This window comes from Rhyacophila brunnea, unplaced genomic scaffold (assembly GCF_057557595.1).
Source record: "Rhyacophila brunnea isolate RB1 unplaced genomic scaffold, BYU_Rbru_1.0 scaffold_24, whole genome shotgun sequence".
In the NCBI taxonomy this organism is placed as follows: domain Eukaryota; kingdom Metazoa; phylum Arthropoda; class Insecta; order Trichoptera; family Rhyacophilidae; genus Rhyacophila; species Rhyacophila brunnea.
The window spans coordinates 701,912-715,178 of NW_028232904.1; the positions used below are offsets into that span (position 1 = coordinate 701,912).

General features: G+C 34.4%; 1 protein-coding gene across 1 annotated transcript; it reads left to right on the forward strand.

Annotated features, from left to right (window-relative positions):
* The first annotated feature begins 2,496 nt into the window (after positions 1–2,496).
* On the forward strand, positions 2,497–3,798 carry LOC147068857 (uncharacterized). The gene is made up of 3 exons (XM_085951554.1): positions 2,497–2,970; positions 3,054–3,390; positions 3,635–3,798. Exons 1-3 carry the CDS (start codon positions 2,497–2,499, stop codon positions 3,796–3,798), a joined length of 975 nt encoding a protein of 324 aa, XP_085807680.1.
* The last annotated feature ends 9,469 nt before the right edge of the window (positions 3,799–13,267 follow it).

The following is a 13,267-nucleotide window of genomic DNA, read 5'->3' on the forward strand; positions in this document are numbered from 1 at the left end:
ATTAGAAATAATATTATCAAGTGTTAGAAATTAAACATTTGAACTAGCATATTTTCCATATGATGGACTTAAGAGTGTTAGAGTTATTCTTATTTATGTTAAATATAATATCATAATTGAGGGGTGTGCAGTTTCAAAAACAACTTATTCCACTTTTACAAGTTGTTGGCAAACACCAAAAAACTGTTTACGGTGTTGATTTTACATATTTTTGTTATTTCTGTTGAAAATTGTAGTTTACACTTTGAAATGGATATCTCAATGCTAAAAACTATGCCAATGTTTTTAAAAGAATGTTTTTTTTAATATTATATTTGGAATAAGTTACTTTTGATTCTGACACTTGGAATAAGTTATATTTGAAACCAACACATTTGGAATAAATTGCGTTTGTAAAAACCACTAAAAAACAGTCATGTTAAATGTTGCAGGAAAAGTCGTGAATATTCGTACCCATCCAAAATAATTATTTTGGGTTACTAATTTTAAAATAATTGAAATTAGGTAAATAAAATTGGTCATTCAAATTATTTCACTGTTTTGTTAAATTTAGGTATAGGTACATCCTATTAAAATGGTTTTGATACAAAATAATATTTTTGAAGTTATACTTCTTTTGGCGCGTTTAGTAGAGCGTACAATAATTGAGAGCTGCGCGCGCACACCGTTACGAAAGTGCGACATGATCACGTGATCGGGGTACCATCACCATACGGAATGAAGCGACAAGATAATTTTAAACCAGCGGTACTCCAATAAGCGGCCCCTTTTCTTGAGTGTCTAATTTAACAAGATAATTAAAAAATTAATAGTAAATGATATTAATAAATACGGAATGAAGAAACAATATAATTTTAAACCAGCGGCACTCCAATAAGTGGCCCGTTTTTTCGAGTGTTTAATTTAACAAGATAATTAAAACCTTCCTAATAAATATATAGACAATAATATGAATAAAAAATTTAATGTCCAAGAGATAATAATTGTACTCTAAAATTAGGGGATTAAAATTAAGGTTTAATTTATAAAGTATACCATGTGTAATTAATGAAGAATATAAACTACTCCAAACTTTCGAAGTGTTTCATTTCAACTTCCTACCAATAAGACAAACAAACAATTTGGATAGTTCGATGAACCAAAGAAAAACTTTTATTTATTTTATGAACCTGATTCTAAGTCACCACACCAGTGCTAGTCGAAGAATTTAGGTAATCACACGTTTTGTTTTGTTACGCCAAAGAAGTATAACTTCTAACGCGCACGCGCGTATATAAGTACACGCACCGATTTTTTATTATTATAACAAAAAATAACAAACGTTAGTTAGAAAATAGTAATCAAACAATAAAATACCTGATAATTTTATTAAGTATACTAATATAAGGAAAGTATAATTTTACAATGAAAATTAGGTAAGTAAATAATAATTGATAATAATGTGGGTGCTTCACGGATCTTCAGACAGAGTGTACTTTTAAGTTAGCATCTTAGGTTTGTTTTAATACCCTAAAGCTATGTTACGTTATAAAACTAATATCTATATATATATATATATAAAAGAAAATCGGGTTAGTTACACCATTTATAACTCAAAAACGGCTGGACCGATTTTTACGATCTTTGATTTGTTGGATTTTTCTCAACCCTGTATAGCATAATAACTATTAAAACATCGGAAAATTTCACGGAAAAAAAATTATGAAGAAAATTAATTTTCTCATACATTTTGTATGGAACGGCTTTTGAATGATTTCGATGAATTTGAACGATGAACTCGCGCATTCGAAAAGTAAGAAAATCACAAGAAAATTAATTCCGTATATAACGCCATCTCTGATACATGACAGAAATAATAAACAAGAAACAAACAAACAAAAGAAAGGCGTTGTGTGCATTATCCTTTGACGGTTGATTTAGTTCAGCCTCAGATAATCCCGAAAGACTTTCGTAGTATATAGTAGTAATTGTAGATCCCGGCGAATTTTGGAGGAAGTAGTCCTGCCTGAATCTCCTTTGCTTCTCCGACTGCGTCTATCAAATAAATCAAACGAATGTAAACATCCCAAAATTTTCTTTCGATTAAATTTAACGCCAGGGATAAAATTACATGATCTCATCGCTGGTATTGCTCATTATTTACCTACCAATTTCAAAACCCATCCTTCGGACTTGATTCGACAATCAATATCCGTGAATAATCATTACCAGCTAGGTGCACAAATAGCTATTTCGATCGTGATTTTCAAACTGTAAGTTGCCTTCGAAGATGTTCACTTTGTGAGGTTTTCAAATGTATGATTGTGCGCGCATCGATAATTGCTTCATTATGTAATTTTGAATTGTGTGATTAATTTTCCAGTGTTATTTACAATGCCGCGAGCCAGAAGATCTAATCTTTCACAACGGAGCTGTAATGCAATTAGACTTTAGAATATTGCTTATCAATCTACTGTAGATGAGCAAGAAATCGCACGAAAAGAGCGCCGCGTTAGTATGGCCCGACTTCGTGATTCACAAACACAAGAACAAAGAGAGGTAGTACGTCAAATGGCTCAGTTGGCAATGAGAAATCGTCGAGATTATTGCACAGATCAACAACGTGATAATCTTCGACGCGCAAGAAGAAATGCTTCAGGTGTTAATTTGAATCGAGTAGCGTTTAAATACGATTGCACAATTGATTATATCTGGCATGCTTTCGTTAGAATTGGCCCAATAGAGGTTGTGTGTGACCACTGCGGTGCATTGAAGTTCGGTGGAGAAACGCCTGGATTGTGCTGTCTCAGTGGCAAGGTGAAATTGCCATTATTGCCTCCGCTACCTGAGCCATTCCATCCATTGCTTCGTGGCGAAACATCAGAATCACGACATTTTCTATCGAACACTCAAAGATACAACGGATTTTTCCAAATGACTTCATTTGGAGCAGACATTATCGAAGAACGCGGATTCAATCTAACATTCATGGTAATTTCTGCTCGAGAGAATAAACTTTCATTTTGCTTTGGTTATCATAAATCAGTAATTCTGACTTCGCCTTCTACTTACAGATCCAAGGCCAAATTCACCATCGAATTGGATCATTGCAACCGCTTGAAGGCGCACATCATAAATTCATCCAAATTTACTTCATGGGAAATATGGAGGAACAACTTGATCGGCGTCAAACGATCAATACGGGAATGAAAACAGCAATTCTTCAAGATCTGCAGCAACTACTTCATGAACATCATGCATTGGTTCGGTTGTTCAAAACTGCGTTGGATCGCATACCAAGACGTGATAACTACAAAGTTGTGATCAGAGCGGATAAACAACCCGCTGGAACACACGAACGCCAAGTCAACGCTCCAACAATAGATGAAGTCGCAATAATTGCGATTGTCGGTGAAAACTTTACTTGGAAACGCACGATATTGTGCTTACACGTCGCGACACTGGACAACTGCAAAGAACATACGAAACACACCATTCATACGATGCATTGCAATACCCGCTGATGTTTTGGCAAGGAGGAGATGGATATCACTTCAATATCAAGATGATAAATCCATTGAGCGGTGAGTATCGATATCATAATTTTCATTTCAACATGACAATAATTTCACTAATTTCACTGATTTCATTTCAGGTGTGGAAACCAAGAAGGTGAGCTCGATGAATTATTACGCATATCGTTTGATGATTCGTCAAAATGCTGACAACTATTTGCTGCGATTTAGTCGATTGCTTCAGCAATATTGCGTCAACATGTACGTCAAAATCGAGCGGAGCGCCTCACTTTCATTCGGTTGAACCAAGCCAAACTGCGTTCGGAGGAGTATATTCATTTACGCGATGCAATCAGCACTGAAAGAGATGCAGCTAATGTTGGTCGATTGTCTATACAGCCACATCTCGAAAGCTTTAAGTCTCCGTGACATCTCTTGGTTTAGCATCCATACTTCCATACAATAGAAAAGAACTGAGAGAACATAACACCGTACCATATGCAGTCTCAGACCTAGGTTAAGATCTCGATTGCTAAGGAGGCGTCTCATTTTGAGAAAGGCGCTCCTTGCGATCTCAATTCTAGTTTTTATTTCCTGAGACTGGTCCCATTTCTCATTGACCCATGTACCTAAATACACACACACGTTCGATTGGTTCGCTGTTAATGACAAAGTTTGTGTTGGTGTCTGGTGTCGCTATTTTTGATTTCTTCAGGTTCATTTTCAAACCATAAGAATTACTGACCTCATTAACCTTTTCTACCAGTTGATGTAAACTCTTTAAACTATCAGCAATCAGCACAGTATCATCGGCATATCGTATATTGTTAATATGTTTTCCATTAACCATAATACACACCGATTCACCTTGTAAGGCTTCCTTGAAAATAGCTTCTGAGTACATGTTAAATAGCAGAGGTGACAATATACACCCCTGTCTTACACCGCGACGAATTTTTACCTCTCCACTGATTTCGTTTTCGATCTTAATATTCGCTGTTTGATTCCAATATAAGTTAGCTATCAGTTGAATGTCTCTTGCATCGATGCCTTTCTCCTGTAAGAGTTCGAGAAGTTTAGGATACCTAACAATATCGAATGCTTTCTCGTAATCGATGAAACACATATAAACATCAACACTAACATCTTCATCACATCAAAGTGCTTCGCAAGTGCTCAAACCACTTCTGAAGCCAAATTGTGTGTTATCCATGTCTTCTTCGCATTTTCGAAAAATCATATTATGGATGATTTTTAATAAAACTTTTAACATGTGGCTCATCAAAGTTATTGTTCTAAACTCGCTGCACTCCTTTGCATTCGCCTTTTTTGGTAGAGTGATGAATGTCGATTTCAACCAATCATCGGGAATTATGCCCGTTTCGTAAATTTTATTAAACAAATCATCGAGAATTTCTAATTGATCTTCTTCTAATAATTTTATCATTTCGTTGTAAATATTATCAGGGCCGATAGCTTTACCATTTTTATAATTTCGTATTGCGTTTATTATTTCTGCCCTATTTATGCGTGGAGCTTGTTTAAGTTCTTTAAAAGTGAACTGGTCATTTCGAAAACCCCATAACTGACACAAAATGGCAAAATGCGTTTATTACGAATTATTGTTTATTATCATTCTCTTCGAAAACAAGTCAATTGTGAATATATGCAACACGATTTTATTTCAAGTCAAAGTTTCAAGTCAGTTCGAAAACAACATAAATGCAGTACCTAGTTATGTTGTTTTCGCACGGATTATACTTAGCTACAGTACATCGACTATATGCAAAATCTTTTACTTCCGAATATTCCTGTGCATAAATTTTTTGATTATCGCCAGCTATGGGTAAACTCTTTTTTTATTCACAATCTTAAGTCAAATAAGGCAGGATTGTATTGCTACCACGAAAGACCAGCAAAAAAGGGCCAAATGAAGTGTGCACATTTTTGATGGACTACATAGATCGAATTGTACTCTCGCATATTACAGATTTTTTTTTCAGACTGTGGTTTTGACTGACACAAAAGATTTCAAAGTATTTTTCATTCTGTATCAATGCGGGGCCACTCACTCTTCCCTGTGATAGGGATGTCGGTACTGCAAAACGCTGAATCCGGCGTCAAGATAGGATCAATACTACGAGTACATAGGTATAGGTATTATGAGTATTCTTCTCTCATAGAAAGATTCAATACAACAAAAATTTAATGACTTAAAAAAACTTCGGCAGCAAATTCCTGAAAAATATATCCCTTTTCATGAAACATTTTTCTAGTGGCAAATCATAGAAACTGACGATTGATTGATTTTTTTGATAAACTTATTATCTGAAATACAAAATTTGCATAATCTATATCAAATATTTTTTTTTAAATTTAAATTAATTATTAATTAACAATTATAATGGTATTCCACATGTTCATTTCGAAAACAACACAATTACAAGAAATGAAAACAGATTTTGCCATTAAATTAGATAAAATTTCCTATTTATTTTGGAACTCAAAAACTCCATTATATTATTATTCTACAGCTTTCGAGGATTTTTTTTTAACGTATGTCACTAAACAAAAAAAAATACACGGTTTTTTATCTCTCCTGAAAAATTTGATTTCTGTCAGTTATGGGGTTTTCGAAATGACCAGTTCAAGTATAGCCAATGGGTCCCCTATCATCATCAAACAGATTTTCAATATTATGTCTTCCAACGAATCAACTTTTTTTCTATATCTAATATAATACGCCCATCTAAAAAATTCAATACTACCTAAGTTAAGTGAGTGAGTAAAATGGTATTCACTTTCCTCCACATTTTTTTTCAATTCTCGGTGATTTCCTTTTCCTTGTCACTACCATCCGAATGCAATTCGTCGCTGCAGGATTGGTTTGTTGAATAGACCAAATGTCAAATGTTCAGGAGACGAAAAACAAATATCATTATCCTATATTTAAATACAAAGAGGTATTTAAATTGTTGGTTTTACAGCATATGAATGCTGTTTTCATTACAAAGCAATTTAAAGAAAAGAATGGTTCTGGTCCATTTAGATTTAGATAGGTACAAATAATCATTTTGCACTGAAAGGTCGATTTCAACAAAAACGGATATTCGACAAACCAATCCTATAGTGACGAATTATCAAGATGTAGGTACATCTGTGACTCTGTTTTTATATTTACTTTAAACCACCTTCATAGTGGAAAACGATGTTTCACGTAAGTAGGATGAACAAAACAATGCCTTCATCTTGAGCGCAATTCGAACTAAAATTCTACAGTTGAGGTAATACTCTTAACTTCAGCGACAAATCACATTGAAATTCTATAAATTCCATTTCTGATGAAGGGCCATATTCTTGAAAATTTTTGACGATACAGCACAGATCGTTATGCCTATTACAACAGCAACTTTCATTGAAACTTAGTTCGAGAAATATTTAATTTCCGAGTCCAATAATGAAATTTGAGAAGCAAATTTATAAATATGATAAAATATCCTACGCGAGCTACCGGTAGCGCGCGAGCGACCGTTTGGCGATCACTGCCCTAGACATACTCTTGTATACTGGGTTCCGATATATAGCTTCAATCTAATAGTTTTTATCATGCCTTTTCGTTTACGTTTGTTTCTTGATGCGATCTCTATAATTTAGTAATAATAAATATTAAATTAATTTTAAATAGATCAGGAAGAGACTGCGTCCCTACTCTCTCCCGCTTAAAAGCCTTACAGTAGATTAAATTCCCCGATTATTTATAAGTTTTCTTGTACATTATAGTGTTTAAATATGGGCAGATATAGGTCTCTGCTTGTCCTAGGCCGGATTTACCGATACACCGATACACCCATACAGCCATACACACACAGTCTTCATCCGATTCAAAACGATTTTCCAACTACGACTATCATTTTGAATTAATAAAAAAAACTTGACTGTAACCAACATCGCCATTTGTAGTTTACTTGGACAAGGTAACCTTCTCTATAGAAATTACTCCCCCAGAACACGAGAAGGTTTCACCCTCTCTTGTAGAAGGCGTACTTGAGGGTTGAAAAGTGGTTTTGGATAGCCGAGACCCTAAAGCTTCAACCAGTGGTTGTCATACTGGCCACCTTTGGCACAGTTCCTTCGAGCAGAGCCCTATATTAATGGTACGAATATAGATAAATCGTGTTATGATTTTGTTACGCTAAGAGAGTAGCCAATGTACATTATAACCTGTATTATTCATTTATAAAAATTTATTCCTGTATTTCTGTCGCCTTGTTGCAATAATAAACAGCCATCGTGGCACTCTCAAACAGAGCGTTTGATTTCCCTTTACCTCAGTATGGATTATATTTTTATGTTACCAGTGATTGTTATAGCGGATAGCTGAAAGTGTATTGGACGGAGATGATGATGAAAATAAAGTACATTATGTAAAACCGAGAGATATTTTTTTATATTACCGATGTTACCTATATCTAATCTTAGACATTTTTGGAAAACTATCGAGCGTTCCTGTTTGTAAAGTTTTCTATTTCAAGCACAGCCAAAGAAAAGTCTCCATGTAGCATTTCCAACAGCGTGCTGTGAAAATACAACAAAATTCATCTGATATCCATCATAAAGTAAACAAGTACCAACTTTACATTACAATAATAACTACTTTATGTCACAACTTTTTCACCGCTGACGGCACAGCTGTTGTACCCTCATTAGTTGGTCGTTCGATATAATTAGCATGTTATTTAAATGTGGTAATTAAATAGTAATTAAATGCTCCACAGTGAAAGGGTTAAGAAGAATCACGATAAGTCCACAATTCTATATTTGTGGTAAATGCATTTATGTGCAACAGGCATGAATGGTTGGTTTGTTTTTTCCATATATATTTTTATTTGCTCCTTTATCGTATTAAGGGCCCACGTGCCCTAATTATTGACCTAAGAACAGGGTAGTATTTTTTTTAAATACGCCATTTCTATTTGCATTTCCCAGTGGTTAAGCTACAACATACGGCCATAGCCATACATTGACAAACGATAAATAAAGTAGTGAGTAAGATCATGTTAACGAGCGTATTTGAACATGTACCTAACCGAAAAAAAAATCTTTTTTTTTAAACGGTACATGTTCATCAAAATCTATATATATAAAACAAAGTCGGGTTAGTTACACCATTTATAACTCAAGAACGGCTGGACCGATTTTTATAATCTTTGATTTGTTGGATTTGTCTTCATCCCGAATAGCAGAATAACTATTAAGGGGGGACATGCTCGTCGAAGGTCAAAATTGAGTTTTTATTGTATATTCAAACCATGATCCTGGACACTCCTTAAACGTTGTAGATGATCTATTTATATAATTTTGAAGCCTTATTATCCTTTATAGTTATTTTAAACATTTCATGACTACATGAAGTATTTTTGTTACATAAAATAGTAGTCTTTTAAACCTCTCGCTCTAATGTTTTAGAATATAGTCATATTTCGGTACATAACTGTGCAGTGGTGTTAAGATTTTTTACATTTATTAATTTTTAAACGCATTTATAAAACCATTAGCATAATTTATTACGAGATAATTTTTGTAAAATATTCACGATAAAAAATTATATTGATAATCTCTGTGATCCCAAATTTGACAAGAATTAGGCATTTTATTATTCAAAAAATCGGCAAGATTAACACATTTCAAGATGATTCTAAAGATATTTTTTATAAGCTATGTCTTTGACCATTCAAGTGTGATAAACATCTTATGAATAATGATTGCTTTATAATAATTATTGACCTAAGAATAAGGTAGTGTTTTTTTGAAATATGCCATTTCTTTTGTCATTCCCTAGTGATTAAGCTACAACATACGGCCGTAGCCATAAATTGACAAACTATAATTGAAGTAGGGAGTAAAATGATATTGACGCGCGTGTTTGAACATGTACCGTTTAAAAAAAAATAAAAAAAAATTCGGTTAGATACATGTTCAAACACGCGCGTTAACATAATTTTACTACCTACTTTAATTATAGTTTGTCATTTTATGGCTACGGCCGTATGTTGTAGCTTAACCACTAGGGAATGACAAAAGAAATGGAGTATTTCAAAAAAACACTACCTTCTTCTTAGGTCAATAATTATTATAAAGCAATCATTATTCATAAGATTTTTATCACACTTGAATGGTCAAAGACATAGCTTATAATAAATATCTTTAGAATCATCTTCAAATGTGTTAATCTTGCCGATTTTTTGAATAATAAAATGCCTAATTCTTGTCAAATTTGGGATCACAGAGATTATCAAAATAATTTTTTATCGTGAATATTTTACAAAAATTATCTCGTAATAAATTATACTAATGGTTTTATAAATGCGTTTAAAAATTAATAAATGTAAAAAATCTTAACACCACTGCACAGTTCTGTACCGAAATATGACTATATTCTAAAACATTAGAGCGAGAGGTTTAAAAGAATACTATTTTATGTAACAAAAATACTTCATGCAGTCATCAAATGTTTAAAATAACTATAAAGGATAATAAGGCTTCAAAATTATATAAATAGATTATCTACAACGTTTAAGCAGTGTCCAGGATCATGGTTTGAAAATACAATAAAAACTCAATTTTGACCTTCGACGAGCATGTCCCCCCTTAAAACATTGGATAAATCACGGAAAAAATAAATTATGAAGAAAATTCATTTTCTCATACATTTTGAACAATGAACCTCGCCATTCGAAAATAAAAGAAAATCACAAAAAAATTAAATCCGTATACAACGCCATCTCTAATACATGACAGAAACAATAAACAAGAAACAAACAAACAAAAGAATGTATGAACATGGCGTTTTTGACAGTTGATTCAGTTCAGCCTCAGATAATACCGAAAGACTTTGTTGTAGACAAATAGCGATTTTGATGGTGATTTTCAAACTATAAGTTGCCTTCTAAAATGTTCACTTTGTGAGGTTATCAAATTTGTGAATGTGCGCGTATCAATAATTGCTTTATTATGTAATTTTGAATTGTGTGATTAATTTTCCAGTGTTATTTACAATGCCGCGAGCCAGAAGATCTAATCTATCTATCTATATAAAACAAAGTTGGGTTAATTACACCATTTATTTTATAACTCAAAAACGGCTGGACCGATTTTTATGATCTTTAATTTGTTGGATTTGTCTCCGCCCTGAATAGCAAAATAACTATTAAAACATCAGAAAAATTCACGGAAAAAGAAATTATGAAGAACATTCATTTTCTTATAAATTTTTGTATGGAACGGCTTTTTTGATGATGTCTATTGATGATATAGAACTGATTGACTGGTTTCGATGAATTTTTTTTATTCGTCTCGGCCTCGAGAAGCTTCCTCGCGCATTGGAAAAGTAAGGAAATCACAAAAAAATCCGTATACACCGCCATCTCTGAGATATGAGTATTGCAATTCAGTAAAGTACATCAAATACATCTGCAAATATGTCACACAAAGGCAGCGATATTGTGGTTTTTGGCGTTCAAACTCAAGTTTGTCGATATGTGAGCTGCAATGAAGCAATTTGGTGTATTTTCTCATTCCCCATTCATGAACGTCATCCCACTGCTGTACATTTGGCGGTGCATCTGGAGAATGGTCAACGAGTTTATTTTAATGCATCGAATGTTGCTCAACGTGCTGTAACACCTCCAGCGACAACATTGACCAGTTTCTTTTCAATTTGTCAAAGCGATCCGTTTGCACAAACGTTGTTGTACTCTGAGATGCCACGTTATTACACTTGGAACGCTTCATCCAAGAAATTTCAACGTCGGAAGCAAGGCGATGCGGTTCCTGATCATCCGGATGTGCATTCTAATGATGCTCTTGGTCGCATTTACACAGTCCGAAGAATGACGAATGCTTCTACTTGCGGTTGTTGATGGTAAATGTTCGTGACATGAAAATCGCTGTAGCAATTGTTTCTGCATCTCCAAGTCAGATACGCACATTATTTGCTATCATTATTTCGACATGCTTCCCATCAAATCCACCTGAACCGTGGAACAAGTACAAGGATGAAATGTCAGATGACATTTTACATCGAATTCGTGTCAGTTCAGAGAATCCCGATCTCGAAGTGAATGAGGAGATACATAACCAGGCTTTGCTTTTGATCGAAGACATGTGTTATCTCATGTGCAGTTTGTTATTTTTCCTCGATGCGCCTGGTGGAACTGGGAAGACATTTCTCATGTCATTGATTTTGGCCACTGTTCGTGCGAGATCCAAAATTTCTGTAGCAGTTGCTTCTTCTGGGATAGCGGCCACGTTGTTATAAGGATGCCGAACGGCTCATTCAGCGTTGAAATTGCCGTTAAACCTTCAAACGACTGAAACACCGGCAAGCAGTATTGCGAAACACTCAGCAATGGCCAAAGTTTTGGTAGCAAGTAAAATCATCACCTGGGATGAATGCACAATAGCGCACAAATGCGTATTGGCAGCACTCAATCGAACTATGAAAGATCTGCGCAATTACTCAAGATGTTTTGGTGGCGCAATGATTCTATCTGGCAATTTCCGCCAAACACTACCAGTCATTCCAAGATCGACCGCTGCCAATGAAATGAACGCTTGCCTCAAATCATAGACTCTGTGGCGCTATGTGAAGAAACTTCAGCTTACGACAAACATGCGAGTTGCATTGCTAAACGATCCATCTGCCGAAAATTTCTCCACGCAATTGCTGACTATCGGTAACGGCCATGTTCCTGTCGACGAATCGAATGGATTGATTTCGTTTCCGCTGAATTTTTGAAATTTCGTCTCAGCGAAGGACGACCTCATCAACAAAGTGTTCCCGAACGTCATTGCTAACCACAAAAATCACAATTGGTTGAGTGAACGAGCAATTTTTGCGGCAAAGAACAAAGATGTGGATCACTTAAACTTCACAATTCAAAATCAAATCGTTGGTCCAATGCATTCCTTCAAATCTATCGACTGTGTAATAAATGAAGACGAAGCAACCAACTATCCAACTGAATTTTTAAACTTATTGGATCTGCCTGGCTTGCCACCGCACAATTTACAAATGAAGATTGACTTGGTAGTTATCATGCTTCGAAATCTGAACCAACCAAAACTATGTAATCTATTTCATTTTGATTTGATTTGTGCACATTTATTGAACTTAATTCATTTTGAGTATTTTAATTTAGCTAATAAGTTAACACAAGATTATTGATTCTGAGGCGGTACGAAGTTCGCCGGCTCGGCTAGTGTTTAAAATAAATATAAAGGATAATAAGGCTTCAAAATTATATAAATAGATTATCTACAAAGTTAAAGGAATGTCCAGGGTTATGTTTTGAAAATACCATAAAAACTCCATTTTGACCTACATTGCGCATGTGGGCCGTTAACTATAAACAAAATATAATTGAATATATCGGCATTCAGCAGTTAGCCACCTGCTGTGAAATGATGTCCAAAAAAAGTATTACATCGGCTAATAAATTTAAGAGATAAACATAGCGAGACAAAAATTATACCATTATAATATTATGGATCCTCACTCTGTGGACCATTTTATGATTGTCTTAGGATGCAATGTAATGTGTGCAGACAAAGGAACTCGCTGATGATAAATATTAGGTATAAAAATCTGTCAGGTGGGGGAAACAAGCCTCAATAACCATGTTCTGGCAGTCATTTTATGTGCATAACTATGTGGGAGTTCAACCGGGCCAATCTTTTACGTTGAACTTTGTAAACCATTCATAATTGAAAAA